The 20,384-nt window shown below is 41.9% G+C and overlaps 1 protein-coding gene across 2 annotated transcripts in view; it reads left to right on the forward strand.

The window, feature by feature from the left end:
* The window catches only part of taok3 (TAO kinase 3), a 73,275-nt gene that overhangs the window by 10,494 nt on the left and 42,397 nt on the right, over nucleotides 1–20,384 (forward strand). The window contains exons 4-5 of one of the 2 annotated variants that reach the window (XM_033043107.1): nucleotides 10,040–10,204; nucleotides 18,755–18,958. In XM_033043107.1, the coding sequence (XP_032898998.1) occupies nucleotides 10,142–10,204; nucleotides 18,755–18,958 (267 nt within the window). In that variant the 5' untranslated portion in view covers nucleotides 10,040–10,141. The remainder of the gene's footprint in view (nucleotides 1–10,039; nucleotides 10,205–18,754; nucleotides 18,959–20,384) is intronic. The other variant, XM_033043106.1, reaches the window with a different exon arrangement.

Here is a 20,384-nt window from a genome sequence, read left to right on the forward strand (position 1 = left end):
GCACCCCGTCATCCATTTTACTTGTCACATCCTCAAAAAATTCCAGAAGATTAGTCAAGCATGATTTCCCTTTCATAAATCCATGTTGACTTGGACTAATCTTTTTACTGCTATCCAAATGCCCCATTATTACCTCTTTAATAATTGACTCCAGCATCTTTCCCACCACTGAAGTCAGGCTAACTGGTCTGTAATTCCCCGTTTTCTCTCTCGCTCCTTTCTTGAAAAGTGGGATAACATTAGCTATCCTCCAATCCACAGGAACTGATCCTGAATCTATTGAACATTGGAAAATGATCACCAATGCGTCCACTATTTCTAGAGCCACCTCCCTGAAGACCCTGGGATGCAGACCATCAGGCCCAGGGGATTTATCATCCTTCAATCCCATGAGCCTACCCAATACTATTTCTCGCCTAATGAAAATTTCTTTCAGTTCCTCTACCCCCTTAGATCCTCTGTCCTCCAGTACATCTGGGAGATTGTTTGTGTCTTCCTTAGTGAAGACTGATCCGAAGTACCTATTCAACTCTTCTGCCATTTCCTTGTTGACCATAATAATTTCACCCGTGTCTGCCTTCAAGGGACCCACATTTGACTTTGCTACTCTTTTTCCCTTAACATATCTATAGAAGCTTTTACAGGTCTCCCTAAAAAGTCGATCAGACAGCAGCAGTTAATTCAGAACGCTGCTGTTCGAGTCCTCACTAAGACCAAAAAAGTAGATCACATTACTACAGTTCTGAGGTCTTTACACTGGCTTCCTGTCTGTCAAAGAATTGATTTCAAAATACTACTGTTGGTTTACAAAGCACTGAATGGTTTAGGGCCAAAATACATTTCTGATCTTCTGCTTAGCTACAAACCACCCAGACCTCTTAGATCGTCTGGGACAGGTCCTCTCTGTGTCCCCAGAGTCAGAACTAAACATGGAGAGGCAGCATTTAGTTTTTATGCACCACATATCTGGAACAAACTCCCAGAAAACTGCAGGTCTGCTGCAACTCTCAGCTCTTTTAAATCTAGACTGAAGACTTTTCTGTTTGCCGCTGCCTTTCAGTAAACAATACAATTTATTAATTACCTATACTGCACTGTAACTTCTATTCCTGGTTTTATTTCATTTTAAATATTTTATTTGATTGCTTTTAATTTTGTAATTATTTTATCTGAATAATCTAATAATCGTTTTACATCTAAATGTCATTTCATATGTGTTTCTTTCCAATGCTTTTAATGTTTTATGTAAAGCACTTTGAATTACCTTATTGTTGAAAGGTGCTATACAAATAAACTTGCCTTGCCTTGCCTTACTGTCCTTCTTTATATTCCTGGCCAGCTTCCCCTCGTACTTCATCTTTTCAGCCCGTATTGCCCGTTTTGTCTCCTTCTGTTGACCTATGAAAGTTTCCCAATCCTCTGGCTTCCGGCTACTCTTTGCTGTGTTATACATCTTTTCTTTTAGTTTTATTCTATCCCTAACTTCTCTTGTCAGCCACGGTTGCTTCCTACTCCCCTTAGAATCTTTCTTCCTTTTTGGAATGAAATGATCCTGCGTCTCCCGGATTATGCCCAGAAATTCCTGCCATTGTTGTTCCGCCGTCATTCCTGCTAGGATCCCTTTCCAGTCTACTTTGGCCAGCTCCTCCCTCATGCCTTCATAGTCCCCTTTGTTCAACTGCATCACTGCCACTTCTGATTTAACCTTCTCCTTCTCAAATTGCAGATTAAAACTAATCATATTATGATCACTACCTCCAAGCGGTTCCTTTACCTCGAGTTCTCTTATCATATCTGGTTCATTGGACAACATTAAATCCAGAATTGCCTTTTCTCTGGTCGGCTCCTTTACAAGCTGCTCTAAGAATCCATCTCGGAGGCATTCTACAAACACTCTTTCTTGGGGTCCTGAACCAGCCTGATTTTCCCAGTCTACCTGCATATTGAAACCCCCATCACCACAGTGGCATTACCTTTGTTACATGCCAGTTTTAACTCCTGCTGCAACTTACACCCTACATCCGGGCTATTTGACTGATTGACTGCCCATGCTACACTTTCCAGTGTATGTGCACAATTTTGTTTAATCTGCTGATACTTACTACATTCCTATATTTTGAGCTTTGGAAAGGAACATTGTAGCGTTATTGTCCCTATTTTAAGCTTTTTTTTTGCTGTTGTCTTAATATAGAGACAAAATAATGCTACAATGACCCATTTAGACTGGGATTTATTTCTCTCCTCCAACCCCAGTATCTTAATGGAAGATATCTCTCGGTATGTAATGCCCAATAGGTTTGCCGAATTAGTGATTTTTCGTTTCCCTCGGCACAATTGTGCACATTATGCTTTTCTTTAATTACTTTAAGGATGCAAGGCCAGCATTTACTTCCCATCCCTAATGGCCTTGAGAAAGTGTTGGTGAACTATCTTGAAATGTTGCAATCCCTCTGTTAGGTCGAAGTGCCAGCATTTTGATACGGTGATGAAAATATTGACTTTAAATATAGTATGTTGTGTGAAATGGAGAGGAACCACAGATAGTGTTCCTAAGCACTTGCTGCCCTTGTCCTTGGCTCTTATTCTTCCCAGTAGTGAAGTTGCTATTAGTGTGGTTTGGGCTAGTAACTGAAGTATAGATGGTGCACAGTGCAGCCACAGCGTAATAACAGTGGATAGAATGGACGTTTCTAGTGATTGTTGAGGTGCCAGTTAAATAGAATGCTGCGTTCCAATTGACACAGAGCTTCGGTGTTATTCAAACCTTACACTTCAAGATATGTGGAGTGTAGTCCTTCACAATCCTGACTTTTACTTTTAGTTTAGTTTAGCAATACAGCACGGAAACAGGCCATTCGGCCCACCGGGTCCGCGCAGATCAGCTATCCCCGCACATTAACACTATCCTACACCAACTAGGGACAATTTTTACATTTACTAAGCCAATTAACCTACCATCCTGTGGAATGTGGGAGGAAACCGAAGATCTCGGAGAAAACCCATGCAGGTCACGGGGAGAACATACAAACTCCGTACAGACGGCACCCGTAATTGGGATCGAACCCGGGTCTTCGGCGCTGCATTGGCTGTAAGGCAGCAACTCTACCGCTGCGCCACCGTGGCTGCTAGATGGTAGAAGGGTTCTGAAGTGGTAAGAGGCTAGTCACCTGCTGCAGAATACACTGAGTCTAACCTATTCTTTATATCATAAAGGATAGAAGTAGAATTAGGCCATTCGGCCCATCGCCTACTCCGCCATTCAGTTATCGTATAACCATCATATTTATGACTGGAGATAGACCTAAAACTGTGGCCTTGTTGAGTTTCATTGTCTCTGCAACTTGTTACCACCCAGCCCACAGCCAACAATGGATCGTTGTGGGCTTCACATTTCCTTGATCAGTGTTACTTTTTTGCAAATCATTCATTCATTTGTTCTATATCTCTCTAAATCCCCATCTATATCTCTAATTTCACTTTCTCCTGACTCAGTCTGAAGAAGGGTCTCAACCCGAAATGTCACCTATTCCTTTTCTCCAGACATGCTGCCTGACCCACTGAGTTACTCCAGCTTTGTGTGTCTATCTTCAGTTTAAACCAACATCTGCAGTTCCTACCAACACATTTATATGACTGGTCTCCTTTTGACCTTTTTATGATGCAATACTGAACATAGTTAGGCCTAAATTGCTGCTCTGAAGAACTACTGAAGGGATACCCTGAGCTGATAGTCTACAATAGCCATGGATGCCATCCTGGTGGCAAAGTATGTCTCCAGTTCTCAGAATATTTTCCCCTTGATGCTCATTGACTTCAGGGCTCCTTCATGCGTTTGCAGATTCTAGCCACTCTGCTGCCTTACTGTCATCTTAACCTACCTATGGTTCCAGGTTTGGGCCAAAGCTGAGAGCTGAATGTCCCCGAGGTAACAAAGCTTGGCATCGGTGAGCATGTTGCTGATAAGCACCATTTGTAACTCTACTAGAATGGCTTGGATAGAGGTTTAGTATAGTTTAGTTTAGAGATTCAGCGTGGAACCAGGCCCTTCGGCCCACCGAGTCCGCGCCGACCAGCGATCCCCGCACATTAACACTATCCTACACACACTAGGGACAATTTTACACATACACCAAGTCAATTAACCTACGAATCTGTACGACTTTGGAGTGTGAGAGGAAACCGATCTCGGGGGGAAAACCCCACGCAGGTCACGGGGAGAATGTAGAAACTCCTTACAGACAACACCGGTAGTCGGGATCGAACCCGGGTCTCTGGCGCGCAAAGTGCGGTAAGGCAGCAACTCTACCGCTGCGCCGTCGTGCGGTCCCTTTCTGGAGTGCAAGTCGTCTTTACCACAAGCAGCATATTTTCTGATCCCATCCCCTTTAATGGATGTAATGCTGCGGTCTTTTTACTTGTATCAGTCGTGCAAAATAAATGACCTTTCTTGATGGATATCTTGAAGAATGCAAGGTAGCTCATCCATTTGCCAGATTTGACTGAATATAGTTCCAAATGCATGTTGTTGGACGATTCTTTTCGGTTAGTTTTTGTTCACAATTTGCAGGTAGAACTGGCAAGACTGGAAATCTGATCTGTTTTGGGATTGCTTATCTTTATCTTTTGTATGCTGTTTTAGCTATTTTTAATGTCTTTAGTCAGTTATCAAAACTTGTTTTGCCATAAATCATAGATAACAAATTTAATACCTCATGAGTTATGATTTTGGTTCTGTTTTCAATTCTTTTAAAACTTCAGGTTAAAGAATTTATTTTTTAAATCCTGCCTGTAGAAAATAAATTCCCAAAATCACAATATGATGGTTGTTTGTTAAATCAAAGTGAAGCGATTAAATTATTATAAAATGATTTGTGTTAAATTTGGTAAGTGTTGAACAGGAGAAATTGTAACATTGCACTGATTGTTTCACGGGGAGTTCATGTTTATTGTCACCCGCATTATTTAATTAAATATTTGGTCCTACTTAACTTGCGAGATGAACTTCAAAACATTGCAATTACAGGGCACTCCATAATTTTGGGACAAAGACCCATCAATTATTTATTTGCCTCTGTACTTCACAATTTGAGATTTGTAATAGAAAACAATTACATGTGGTTAAAGTGCATATTGTCAGATTTTATTAAAGGCCATTTTTATACATTTTGGTTTCACCATGTAGAAATTACAGCTGTGTTTATACATAGTCCCCTCATTTCAGGGCATCATAATGTTTGGAATACATGGCTTCTCAGGTGTTTGTAATTGCTCAGGTGTGTTTGAATGCCTCCTTCATGCAGCATACAGTGCATTCAGAAAGTATTCAGACCTCTTCACTTTTTCCACATTTTGTTATGTTACAGCCTTATTTTAAAATGGATTAAATTCATTTTTTTTAATCATCAATCTACACACAATACCCCAGAATGAAGAAGCAAAAACAGGTGTTTAGAAATTTTTGCTAAGTAATTTAAAAGAAAAAAATGAAATATCATATTTACATAAGTATTCAGACCCTTTGCTATGACACTCAAAATTGAGCTTAGATTCATCCTGTTTCCATTGATTATCTTTGATTTCTGCAACTTAATTGGTGTCCACCAGTGGTAAATTAAAATGATTGTACAGGATTTGGAAAAGCACACACCTGTCCATATAAGGTCCCACAGTTGACAGTGCATGTCAGAGCAAAAACCAAGCCATGAAGACAAAGGAATTGTCCGTAGATCTCCGAGAAGGATTGTGTCGAGACACAGATCTGGGTAAGGGTATAAAACAATTTCTGCAGTATTGCAGGTCCCGAAGAGCACAGTGGCCTCTGTCATTCTTAAATGGAAGAACTTTGGAACCACCAGGACTCTTCATAGAGCTGGCCGCCCAGCCAAACTGAGCAATCGGGGGTGAAGGGCCTTGGTCAGGGAGGTGACCAAGAACACGATGGTCACTCTGACAGACCTCCAGAGTTCCTCTGTGATGGAAGACCTTTCCAGAAGGACAACTATAACTGCAGCACTCCACCAATCAGGCCTTTACGGTAGAGTGGCCAGACTGATGCCACTCCTCAGTAAAATGACAGCCCCCTTGACGTTTGCTAAAAGGCACCTAAAGGACTCAGAACATGAGAAACAAGATTCTCTGGTCTGATGAAACCAAGAATCAACACTTTGGCTTGAATGCCAAGCATCACGTCCGGAGGAAACCAGGCACCGCTCATCACCTGGCCAATACCATACCTACAGTGAAGCATGATGGTGGCAGCATCATGCTGTGGGGATGTTTTTCAGCGGCAGGAACTAGGAGACTAGTCAGGATCGAGGGAAAGATGAATGGAGCAAAGTACAGAGAGATCCTTGATGAAAACCTTCTCCAGAGCCTTCTGGATCTCAGAATGGGGCGGAGGTTCACCTTCCAACAGGACAATGACCCTAAGCACACAGCCTACACAATACAGGAGTGGCTTTGTGACAAGTCTGAATGTCCTTGAGTGGCCCAGCCAGAGCCCGGACTTGAACCCGATCGAACATCGGTTAGCGAGGGACCTGAAAATAGCTGTGCATCGACACTCTCCATCCAACCTGACAGAGCTTGACAGGATCTGCAGAGAAGAATGGGAGAAATTACCCAAGTACAGGTGTGCCAAGCTTGTAGCGTCATACCCAAGAAGACTTGAGGCTGTAATCGCTGCCAAAGGTGCCTTAACAAAGAACTGAGTAAAAGGTCTGAATACTTGTGTAAATGCGATATTTCAGTTATTTCTTTTTAATTACTTTGCAAAAATTTCTAAACACCTGTTTGCGCTTTTTATTATGGGGTATTGTGTGAAGATTGAAGATAAAACAACAAAAACATCAATTTTAGAATAAGGTTGTAATGTAACAAAATGTGGAAAATGTGAAGGGGTCTGAATACTTTCTGAATGCTCTGTCAGAGAGTTTTCAGCACCTAGTCTTTCCTTCAGTCTTTCCATCATCTTTGGAAACGTTTATTGTTGTTTATCAACATGAAGTCCAAAGTTGTGCCAATGAAAGTCAAATAAGCCATTATGAGACTGAGAAACAAGAATAAAACTGTTAGAGAAATCAGCCAAACCTCACGCTTACCAAAATCAACTTTTTCAACGTCTGAAGAAGGGTTTCGGCCCGAAACGTTGCCTATTTCATAGATGCTGCTGCATCCGCTGAGTTTCTCCAGCACTTTTGTCTACCTACCAAAATCAACTGTTTGGAACATGATTAAGAAGAAAGAGAGCACTGGTGAGCTTAGTAATTGCAGGGTCTGGCAGGCCAAGGAAAACATCCACAGCTGATGACAGAAGAAATCTCTCTATAATAAAGAAAAAAAAACAAACACCTGTCCGACAGATCAGAAACACTTTTCAGGAGTCAGTTGTGGATTTGTTAATGACCACTGTCCACAGAAGACTTCATGAACAGAAATAGAGCGGCTACACTACAAGATGCAAACCACTGGTTAGCCACAAAAATAGGATGGCCGGGTTAGAGTTTGCCAAGAAGTACTTAAAAAAGCAGCCACAGTTCTGGAAAAAGTTCTTGTGGACAGATGAGACGAAGATTAACATATCAGAGTGATGACGTGCAAAGTATGGAGGAGAGAAGGAACTGCCCAAGATCCAAAGCATACTATCTCATCTGTGAAACACGTGGTGGTGGGGGTGTTATGGCCTGGGCATGTATGGCTGCTGAAGGTACTGGCTCACTTATCTTCATTGATGATACAACTGCTGATGGTAGTAGCTTAATGAATTCTGAAGTGCATAGACACACCCTATCTGCTCAAGTTCAAACAAATGCCTCAAAACTCATTGGCCGGCTGTTCATTCTACAGCAAGACAATGATCCCAAACATATTGCTAAAGCATATTGCTTAATTCTTGAGTGGCCAAGTCAATCACAGCATGCCTTTTATATGCTGAAGAGAGAACTGAAGGGGACTAGCCCCCAAAACAAGCATATGCTAAAGATGGCTGCAATACGGGCCTGGCAGAGCATCATTAGAGAAGACACTGAGCAACTGGTGATGTCCATGAATCACAGACTTCAAACAGTCATTGCATGCAAAGGATATGCAACAAAATACTAAACATGACTACTTTCATTTACATTACATTGCTGTGTCCCAAACATTATGGTGCCCTGAAATGGGGGGACTATATATAAACACTGCTGTAATTTCTACATGGTGAAACCAAAATGTATAAAAATTGCCTTTATTAAAATCTGACAATGTACACTTTAACCACATGTGATTGTTTTCTATTACAAATCTCAAATTGTGGAGTACTGAGGCAAATAAATAAATGATGGGTCTTTGTCCCAAACATTATGGAGGGCACTGTATGTTGTGGACAAGGTAGACAAAATTGTGGAAGAGTAATGTTGATGTTATATTCATATATGCAGTAAGTTCCCAACATCAGTAATTAAATTCACTTCCAAAATGGAGAATGGCTTAATTTACAAACTTGCCATACTTCTTAAATAATGATGCTATCCTGTGCCTCCTATTGATTACCATGTGCTGACCATTTACAGTCATCAGTTAACATTTTTTAACGAGGACTGAGAATGAGCAAGTGATAGTCAGTCCTGATGACCCACAGGTAGAGTGCTGCTTCACACCGGTCTGGAGAATTGGTTTTGATAGAATGCCATTTGCACCGGAATGGCAGGGTGAACTGACTCCCGGAACCTGCTGGACAATCCTCCTTACCCAGTGGTTAAGGATACTCTCAGCACGCTCTCTGACTGTTCTTTGCTACTTGTGCGATTCGTGCCTCTTTCTGCATATGTCTCTGGTGCAGAGAGAGGAGTCTGTCTGTGGGGGAGTGAGAATCGGATGGGCAGTTAAATGACTGGATATGTTGGGGGAAGGTGAGAGGATGGAGGGAGGGTGGTGTGTCACTCAGCAGTGATGGCTTGGATTAAAATAATGTGGAAGCCTAGTATTGTGGAATTTGCTACAAGTGCATGTTTGGCCCAATCAATGGCTTCAATTATGTTTTGCTGTCATAATATATGCAAAATGAATGCTTATGACTTGCCCCAAGCCTTCCGTCAAGTGACTGCCAGTTGCTTAAGAGATCAAGGATATTTATATTTGGATAATGTTCTTTCCATGTGTCAAGCACTTTATTAGGAGAACTTCATGGTGGTCCTAATTTTACTTTGCATTGTTTTGAATTTGTGTCTGATTTTTTAATCTATTTTGGAATATCATGTCAGTTCATTCTTTTCACAAGAGAAGCTGAGTTCCTTTGCACCTCTTGAACGAGCTGTGCACATTTGTCTTGGTGACAAGAGGCACAAATGTTGCTGGAATATTTTTCTCTCAAACCACATTAGTAGGTAGTTGGACTTCATGAATATGGAAATAGAACTAACAATGCTGCAAAAACAATTGATTCTTAATGTTGAATATTAAAAGAAGGATAAGTTTCCATTTCCTGCATGCTTTCAGATAATCAATTGGCATCTAGCTTTTTGGGCATGTACAACTTCCATAAGTGAGTGATATTCTGGTAATATTTTTCTATATGATACAATAGAATGGTACTTCTGTAGTATGTGTAGGCTGCCCAGACATCCTCTTCAGCAATGCATACAAGTAACCTACATAGATTCATAAATATTCTAATAGCTGCCTTATCTTACTGGATAATTTGCTTCTTACACTGGCTCAAAAGTACATATTTAATGAGAACATCTTGAATTTGACTGCACGGTGCATGAAGAAATGCCTAACAAGAATAAAAATCCTGCTATAAACATGGGAAGTGTGTTCTGTTGTTTATTCACACCAAGATTATGGTTCCAATGTATTTCAGTGTATGAAGCACAGTATCATTATTTATGTATGGGGTGTTTGCTTCCCACAATGATCGTGTTTCTTGAAAATTAAAATATTTCCAATGTTCTCTTGTAGTTGTATTTTTTTTATAATACAGCATGTATTATATAAAAAACATAATTAGATTTTGATTAGATATTTTAGTACTGATAATTTGAAATTTCTGTTTCAGCATGAATTTGTACGCCGAGAGCATCCACAAAGAGTTCTTTGTGACCTTATTGCAAGAACAAAAGATGCAGTTCGAGAGCTGGATAATCTACAGTATAGAAAAATGAAAAAGATCCTTTTCCAAGAAACTCGTAATGGACCAACAGAATCACAAGAAGAAGAGGAGGTAAGATGAATTCCATACATATCCAAATCTAAATAAATGAGCAAAGAAGCCAAGTGCTTTGGTTTGAAGTCTCTTTTATTTCATCCTATTCATCTGCCTCCGCTGAAAATTCCGGCATGAAATATAGTTCCTGAGGTATCAATGGTCCTTTTGATGTAATGACCATGCTACGTCCATAAAAGAAAGCAGGAAGTTACAGCAAGATTTGCAAAGGGCATCCAGGCTGAGGCCTACAGTATCCAGATAAGCTCATTCCTTTGTGATCGGATGTATGCTCGGCTACCAATTTTCTTCTTGTTCTACAAACATCTATGGAGAGGTTTCACGTCATTTTCGATTCTAACTGGTATGGTTAATCTCCTTTTCACAATGGACGTATATATTATGACCTCTATGATAGCATTGTATAAGAATGTCATAATTCACCTTTAAGTACAGAACCGTCAAACTTTGCAGATGTTCTATGCGCAAACTGAATGGAAGGTTTGTATATGAACAATAGGTGTAAAATGATGCACATTTAACATGTCTGAAGATTTGTCATGGCTTGGTTGTTAATGGACTGCTGTTCTATTAAGCTATACATGGGGAGTAGGAATAGATTTGATTCCTGAGTTTTAACTAAGTGGATATTGGAGTGATTAATAGTAAGATTAAACGAGAACTTACCAGTTTGAAGTTTGATCTGTATTTTATGAGGAGTTACGATGAGGGATTACGTGAAGAACCCCGCCACGACGCATAGCTATTCCTGAACCTGGTTGTTGCAGTCTTCAGGCTCCTGTACTTTCTACCTGAAGGTAGCAGGGAGATGAGTGTGTGGCCAGGATGGTGTGGGTCTTTGATGATACTGCCAGCCTTTTTGAGGCAGCGACTGCGATAAATCCCCTCGATGGAAGGAAGGTCAGAGCCGATGATGGACTGGGCAGTGTTTACTACTTTTTGTAGTCTTTTCCTCTCCAGGGCGCTCAAATTGCCGAACCAAGCCACGATGCAACCGGTCAGCATGCTCTCGATTGTGCACCTGTAGAAGTTAGAGAGAGTCTTCCTTGACAATCCAACTCTCCGTAATCTTCTCAGGAAGTAGAGGCGCTGATGAGCTTTTTTGATAATTGCGTTAGTGTTCTCGGACCAGGAAAGATCTTCAGAGATGTGCACGCCCAGGAATTTGAAGTTCTTGACCCTTTCAACCATCGACCCGTTGATATAAATGGGGCTGTGGGTCCCCTTCCTACTCCTTCCAAAGTCCACAATCAGTTCCTTGGTTTTGCTGGTGTTGAGGGCCAGGTTATTGCGCTGGCACCATATGGACAGTTGCTCGATCTCTCTTCTGTACTCTGACTCATCCCCATCAGTGATACGCCCCACAATAGTGGTGTTGTCAGCGAACTTGATGATGGAGTTCGCACTGTGGTTCGCTACGCAGTCATGGGTATAGAGTGAGTACAGCAGGGGGCTGAGCACGCAGCCTTGAGGTGCTCCCGTGCTGATTGTTATTGAGGCTGACACATTTCCACCAATACGAACAGACTGTGGTCTGTGGACGAGGAAGTCGAGGATCCAGTTGCAGAGGGATGCGCAGAGACCCAGTTCTGCGAGTTTGGTAACCAGTTTGGAGGGGATGATTGTGTTAAATGCCGAGCTGTAATCAATGAATAACAGCCTGACATATGAGTTTTTGTTGTCCAAGTGGTCCAGTGCGGAGTGGAGGGCCAGCGAGATCGCATCCACCGTTGATCTGTTGTGGCGGTACGTGAACTGCAGTGGGTCCAGGTTTTTGTCGATGTAGGAGTTGATTTGCTCCATGATCAACCTCTCAAAGCACTTCATCACCACCGGCGTTAGTGCCACTGGTCGATAGTCATTGAGGCATGTCACCTTACTCTTCTTGGGCACCGGTATAATTGATGCCCTTTTAAAGCAGGTGGGGACCTCAGACCTCAGAAGTGAGAGGTTGAAAATGTCCGTAAAAACTCCCGCCAGTTGGTCCGCACAGGTTTTTAGAACACGGCCGGGTATACCATCAGGTCCAGGTGCTTTTCGGGGGTTCACCCCTCTGAAGGATTTCCTGACATCAGCCTCTGTGACTGAGACTGAAATGCCATCACAGCGAATGGGGGATCGGGAAGGCACATCAGTATTCTCCCTGTCAAAGCGTGCGTAAAACGCATTGAGCTCGTCAGGGAGTGATGTTACACCGGCATTCGAGCTGCCTCCTGGTTTTGCCTTGTAGGAGGTGATTGCATTCAGACCCTGCCACAGCTGCCGAACATCTGTCTTATTATACACGACAGATGTCTTATTATACACAGACGGTCATCTGTTTGGGTATGACCTAAATTGTATATTGAGGCCTGCTGATCCCTGTCTGTTCTGCTTACTAACTCATAGATATGAAACGTAATATTTTCTGTTGAGGAAGTCATGTTGTCCAGTCTTAGTTTATGCAGTGACTGTACCCTCTGTGCCGTGACCAATGCCATTAGCATGACTGTTTTTAATGTCAGTCTGTGTAGGGACAGAGCTGTTGCTGGAGACCAATTCCTGAGCATCTTCAGGATAATACTTACATCCCATATTTGGGAGTACCTGGTTCTTGGGGGATTAGTATTAAAAATTCCCCTCATAAGTTTTGTTACCAGTGGGTGAGTCCCAACAGAGTAACACTCTGTCCCCTGCCATAGGTAAGTCGATAGGGCACTTCTGGCGCAGTTGATGGCACTGTAGCTGAGCCCCTCATCATAGTGGAGGCCTGCCAGATATTCCAGAACAGACGGGATGTTCATGTCTCTGTAGGTGATGTTGTTTTTATGGCAGTGCATCGCCCACTTCCTGATATAGACCAGATACTGTTTTTTGGTTGACTGTCTTTGGGCCGCCGAGATCATGTTCACTGTTCGGTCCGTCAGTCTCAGTTGTAGTAGAGATGTTTTTAAAATTCTACAAATTAATAAGTTCAAATGTTTATGGCATGGGTGGCTATCCCTTGTTACGGGATGTAGCAATAAATCTGGTCTATGTGGGATGGTGATACATGGTTCTAATACCATGTTTAATACCACTGGGAACCATGGTTGAGTAGGCCAATCGGGTACTACCAATACCAGACGCAGAGTCTTGTTGTATTTTCCTTAATACCCGACTGATGAGGCAGGAAGGAGGGAATGCGTAAATAAACAATTTCCCCCCCAATGCAGCGAAAATGCATCTGTCGCCGCTGCCCCAGGGTCTGGTTCCCATGAAACATAATTTGATAACTGGTGGTTAAGTCTGGATGCGAATAGATCGATATCTGGTGTTCCATATTTTGCTGTAATATCAGCAAATTATTTTTTATTCAACATCCATTCGGTGTTTTCATTAAATTTGCGTGACCTGGTGTCTGCCACTAAATTTAGTCTCCCTGGTAGGTAAGTGGCTGATATCCAAATATCTCTCTGGATACACCATTGCCAAATTGTATTAGCCAGATTGTCACATGATGTCGATTTGTTTCCACCCATGTGGTTAATGTATGCTACCACGGTGGTATTGTCTATCTGTAGTCTAACATGCTGGTGATATGATCCAGTACAATATGACTTTAGGCCATGGAATGCACCCAACATTTCCAGGTAGTTTATGCCCAGTGTGAGTAATAATGATGCCTCCTGAGCAGTCCATCTACCTCCACAGCTGGTGATGGTATTGGTGGCTCCCCACCCAAGTGCACTGGCATCAGTTTGTAGTGCCATGGAAAGGTTACTGACAATGATTGGATTGGAACAAAGCCAGATGTTATCTATCCACTATTTTATTCCATTTTAGCTTGATTGGTAGTTTCATAGGTCTGTCAAAGTGACTTGCATTAATTCAGAGTGCTTGTATTTTTGCTCTCTGTAAGTTTTGGTAATGTAGAGGTCTAAATTGTGTGGCTGGAAAGGCAGCCACCATTTGCCAATTACTTTTGCTACCAATCTGATGGATGGTTTGCTGATGTCAATGAGGTTATGCAAGCCTCTATTAAATCTCTAGCCTTTCCCTTAGGCAGAGTCACCGACATGTGAACTGAGTCAATGGTGAAACCCCCAAATAGTCCATAGTAGTGGAAGGCGTTAGTTTAGATTTAACTGGATGGATAATAAATCCCAGTTTTTCAAATAACTGTTTTGTGGCTGTTACAGTTTGTTTGGCCAATTCCAAAGTTTTGCCCACAATGAGTATGTCATCTAAATATGCCATGACCATGTGTTTACGTTTACGTAGAAACGCTAGGGCTGGTTTCAAAATGTTTGTGAACAGCCTGGGGCTGATGACCCATTTGGCAGTGCTTTATACTGCCAGAGTTGCCCATCCAGTTGAATTTTAAGTAACATCTATGGTCACCTCGTATAGGCACTGGATAGTAAGCATCTTTTAAATCGATGCTGGCCATGAAGTAACCTTTGGAAAGTAATTGTTTAGCAGTAACAAAGGTATCCATTTAGTCAGATCTATGGTGATGCGACAACCACCATCTTTTTTGTTTTTGATAAATATATTGGACACGAATTCTAATGGTTCGTGTTGAGTTTTCTCAATTACACCTTTTATGTAAAGCCGCTCCAGTTCAGCTTGCGCTTTTGATTTTTCTTTATCAGAAGGCACGAACATTCGGTTCGGTATATGTTGAACTGGAGGGCTGTACTTGTGTATAAACTCTATTGTATATCCCTGGATACTGCTTAAGATGTAAGTATCGGTTGTTAACATGCTCATGCATTCAGAAAAGAGTGTAGTCTCCCCCCAACCTCCATGCTCCCTGTATTTTGTAGGGAACCAGACCCACCTACCTCCATAGTTACCAGTGGCAGGTTTACTTCTTTTTGTAGGTTCTTCGCTGCTGTTGTTGCGCTGGTGTCTGGATTTTCGGTTTGGTTGGCGTTGGAGGTCCCCGCATCTTCCAAGAAGGCCGGCCTGGGCCATGGCCTAAAAAGAATACCGGGGCTTCGAGCTTTCACCAGTTCTGCTGGTGGGTGCGTAGGGGTGCTGTCTTTGGCTGTAGTGTTTGTTGGAGTCCTTTTATTAGTTCAGTAGGTTCTCTTGTTCCTGCACCCTTGCACACTTGTCTTTTCTTCTGCGGACGCCTCTTCCAGGTCAGCCCAGAACTGACCCGCAGTGCTCCCCTCTGATGAGGTAGAAGCATTGTGCAGCCCTTCAAGAGGTACGGCTGTGGGTTTATCATAGGGCCCACAGTGACCCGACTCCATCTCCCGGAGTCTGTCACATTGGAGCAAATGCTCCACACACCGCTCCATCCGGCTCCAGCGCTCTCGGTCGCTGGCCGCCCGCGGTTGTTCAAAGTCGGATTCCTCTGAGTCCACGACCTTGTTTGTTTTTGTGTCTAGCCTTTCCGCCCGGCTGCGTGGATCTGGCTGGTGCGGAGGCGACATCGGGTACAGCTGATCCCACTATCGGTGATCCGAGTGCTGCTGGCTGCCCGCTGCTCCGCGGTCCTCCCTCACCAGCTTTGTCCTTACTGCCGTGGAGTGGATCTGGCCGGTGCGGAGGCGACATCGGGCACAGCTGATCCCATCTAGCCCACCAGCTTTGTCGCAGCCCGTTGGTTTCTCCACCTGTAATTAGCATGGTAAAAACACAAAAATACCGCAGATCTTACCTGCAGGTCCAAGTTAAAATTGTCGCTACGGGGGAACGTCGTTCCACCCCGTCTCCTGCCTTTTTCGACTTGTCAAAAGTCGACGGCCCCATTTGAATAGTCTCCCGCCCGGCCGTGGTGTTCTGGCCGGCGCGGGACCAAAAGTCGGCTCAGCTGATCCCTTACGGGGCTTGTGCCATCAGCTGCTGCTGGCTCCCGCAACTTCGCGGTCCTCCCCAGCCAGCTTTACTCGCAGCACTTGTGGACACTATTTTGTCCAGCTTCCCCCCCTGTGTAAAAACAGCGCGGGGACAAAAACTACCGCAGAGTAAATCACTTACCTGCAGGTCGCGGTTTCAAACTTACCGCTGCGGGGGACACTCCACCCCACCTGTCGTTTCGCAAGCGTGAAGCGATATGACACGCATGCGTCGTGGCGGGGTTCTTCACGTAGTCACTCACGTGACTCCGAAGTAAAATTGACGTCTCTCTGGCTAAATGGGAATAAAACTTGCATCAAGGTCATTTGTGGAGAAAAGGGAGAAATGCAAATCTATACTGAACATCCAAATCCCTGTATGTTCCTGTCATGATAAACAGGTGGGAAATGAAATGAGTTTGCCAATGTTCCTCCCATTTGCATAACTGCAGATACACAGCATTGAGTCTTTCAATGAAAAATACGTAATATAAAAATACGTGCAAAGCACAGTTTTACAGATTATCATTAGATTAGTATCCAGAGACCCAGACCAGTGTCCTGGAACCAGGTTCAAATCTTGCTACAGCCTTTGAAGAATTTAAATGTAAGTAATCAAATTTAGGTATAAAAAAGGTAACTAACATCTTTGATGTCAACAGCTAAACTTTTGGATTGTTGTTAAACTTCATATAGACCATGTATACCTTTGGGGGGAAATGGATCTACTGCTATTACACAGTCTGATAGATCAGAAAGTCCTCATACAACATTGTGGTCAATTATTAGCTGCCTTCTGAAATGGGTTAACAAACCAGTCAGTTTAATGAGCAATTGGGAATGAACAGTAATAAATCCTGACTGCCAACTATGTCCACATCCCATGAATTAATTTTGATAAACAACAAAGGAAAAAAATGGCTTTAACGTCAGGTAAACTTAAATAATTATCAGTGGATTATTCGGAATTTTATTAAACAAGTCACTTCTGTGCAAATACACGAATTTAGATGTATGAAGAAGGCTGTTTAAGGGAACGATGGCTTGCCTTAATACATTAAAAATTCATCATGTACATTTTGCAATCTGTTACTTTTTATGTAGTTGCAGGGTAATTATGCCCAAGAATGGCCAGTGGGTCTATCTGAAATCAGAAAAAGCTTGTAAGGCTATCATCTTACTTTACTTCCCAGCCTTTGGACATATTATTTAAGTGATGTAGACTTCTCACTGCTGTGAAGATTATTTTAATCTTTATTTTAATTATCAGAAAAGGTGATCATGTCAACCCCAAATCTCCCTTGTTGTATTTTAAAACATAATTGTAAATTTACCTTAACTGTTCTATTAACAATCCTCTCAGCAGAGGTATGAAACCATATTGCACCATGCCTTTATCAGATAGGCCATTGAAATGAGACGTGAAGAAGCTACAATAACTCTTTTATCAAATATTGGTTTGGTAGCGATTGGTACTGGCATCCATTTCTGTCCATCACATTTTAGGATGGGTGTGAGGGCCTTTGAGAAGCTGCATAAGGTTCATGGTGTGTGATTTATTTTCCAGGGAAAGGCTGAAGAAGCCAAGTTTGTGTAGTGAGAAGAGACCAATAGACTAAATACAATAATAAGGTGCCTAGATACTTTAGACATTGCAGGTTGAGAGAAAGTGTTTCTGTTAACAAAAACTATTGGAGGGATGCAATATATAGAAAAAGAACAGAAAATTGCAGGTGAATAACCTTTACATACTGACTGACCATCACCAGGAATGCCTCACAGAATGGTGGACTTAATTTCAATTGCAGCTTTCAAAAGATATTGGAACCAGTGTGCTTTTTGGAATACAAATGCTTTGAAAGGTGCAGGTTGGGGTGGAGGTGTAAGTGTAGGGTTGTGTGTGTAGCGAGGGGGGGGGGGGGTGAGGAGGTTGGTGTAGGGTATCAATACATACCTGTAGAGAACAGTCGTAGACCTAATCATTAAATAGCTGTCTCCTTTGCCATTACAGTTTTATTATGTTATCAATTGTTTGGGTAGTTGGGTGAGTGATATTCAGGTCGGAGGTTCAAGATAAAAAAATATTTTCTTCCATAACATAAATGTTTATTATCTGAGGGAAGAACATAGAATTAAGACAATAGATAAAAGGAAGAGCAGAGAAAAATATCTCCACACAAGGGCACTTATACTTTTATTTAATGTGTTTGGTTGAATAGTTGATGGGATTTATACCAAGAGCTGCAAGTAGAATTAGTCTGAATGTATTTTAAGGAAAATGTTATCGATGTGAGGGGCCAAATGGGCACTTTTTTGTATGCTGTTAAGTTTATAATCTATTATTTCATCCTCCAGTGATGGTGCTTAGCTTAAACTAAGGTGCTGGACTTTTTCTTCAACCTCTTCACTGATCCTCCACATCTCAACAAAGAACACTTCTAAATTCCACCCAACTAATGTTGCTGACTTTGCAGAATCCTCAATTGCAACCCTCTCTAACTTGGTGTATATTATCATTTCAAATGGCTATTGTTTACATTCCATTTTCCTGCTGCAATTTTAGGGCATCGAGCTAGTTATCTGGTCTAACTAATTAACACCATTAGCATTGCCATATAATTATTGTTTTATTTCTGTGAAAAGAAAAGACATAGTTGCTGCATGCAATTTCCAGAGGCATGACTGTACTAATGCATGAAAGCATACACTAACATTGCTTTCCTCTATCTTACAGGACAGTGAGCATGGTGCAGGCCTAGGTAGTAAAGTAGACAGCCTGGGAAGTAATCAGTCCATTCCCAGTATGTCAATCAGCACAGGGAGCCAGAATAGCAGTGTTAACAGTCTGCATGAAGTCTTTGATGATAGCTCTGAGATTGCCATGATGCATGATGGTGATAACACCATGCAATCCAATGTCTCCGTCATCCACAGAAAGGTAGGTAGCATTGTGTTTGAAATGTTACCTCGAGATATATGTTATGTATAGACTGAATTGCTGTTAATTTCTAGAAGAAGCATACCTTGTAGATTTTCTTAAAACTTGATCTGAAATGCAATTATCAGTTTGGAAATAAGATAGTTGTATTTCACTATTTAACTTTTCTCTCATGAGCAATGCATTTTCACAGGTGGGTAGTTTTTACGTTTACCTGAAGTGCTCACCAAAGGTTTGGCAGAAGAGCTAGGTGAACCTGGGCTGGTGAAGAAAATGGAAGAACTCTGGAAGGAGTTTATCCTTGTAATAATACAAACACCCAAAAATAAGAATTTCTACTCTTTTGGTGGATATAAATCACAAATAACATTTCACTAAAGACTTTCAGGTCTTGGCAATCTTTTACACAGATCAAACCTCAAACTTTGCACATCCTATCTTCTCAGACCCCAGCATCAGGCAATATCATTGGGTGAATTAATCACCATCTTGTTTCTGCAACTCTAACCTATTTCCAAGGCTTTAGGGAGGCTCACAAAAATAAGGATGTTTCATTGGGCACAAAATCGTAGCAGCCAGGTCTTAAAAGCGTTTGTATGTAACAAGGGCCTTCTAAATTGCCCTGTACACAAAATGGCAGAGGCACTCAGCGGGTCAGGCAGCATCTCTGCAGAACATGGATCAGGTAACATTTCCAGTTCAGACACTTCTTCAGTAGCTTTCAGTTTCCAGGCCTTTATCCCGTCATTGCCTCATCTTTACCATGGATGCCCAGTCCCTTTACACCTCCATCCCCCACCTAGAAGATCTCAAGACCTTCCATAACAGTGATTCAAGTATTTCTAAATGCTTATGTCAGTTCATTAATTGAACCTATTGAAGCTAACAAAGCTATTGAGCAAGTGATGGCAAGTGTGCATTTTGTTACCATTTCAATGTAATCAAGTCAGTGGATGGATTATTATTTAAGGAAATTATGTTTGCAATGTCTTCAATTTTTTTAATTTATCTTGATTCATCTTGGGTAATTAGTGATTAAATTTTCCTCCTGTCAAGCCGTACATGCTGCTTTTATAATCCACCTGAAACTTCCTTGGTGGCAAGAATATGGCGAGGCAGGTTTTGGCACATATGTTAAGAAGTGAAAGCAATAGTGGTCATTTAGCCCCTTTTGCGAGCACTGCCACTCATAAGATCATGGCTTATCTTTTGCTATAGTCGTAGATTTCTATCTCGATTAGTTTATCCTCGTATACACTCGGTGTAGTGAAATGCCTTGCTTGCATGAAGCTTGTAAAGTAAACAATATGCATGATAGTGATAGATGCAGCGATAAATGCAAAACAGTAAAATGATGCAAAATTGTAGTGCAATCGGATGTAGGGGAGGGGGGGAAACCCACTGAAGTACGTCAAAAAAGAGGCAC

Source organism: Amblyraja radiata, chromosome 25, assembly GCF_010909765.2.
Source record: "Amblyraja radiata isolate CabotCenter1 chromosome 25, sAmbRad1.1.pri, whole genome shotgun sequence".
NCBI classification, from domain to species: domain Eukaryota; kingdom Metazoa; phylum Chordata; class Chondrichthyes; order Rajiformes; family Rajidae; genus Amblyraja; species Amblyraja radiata.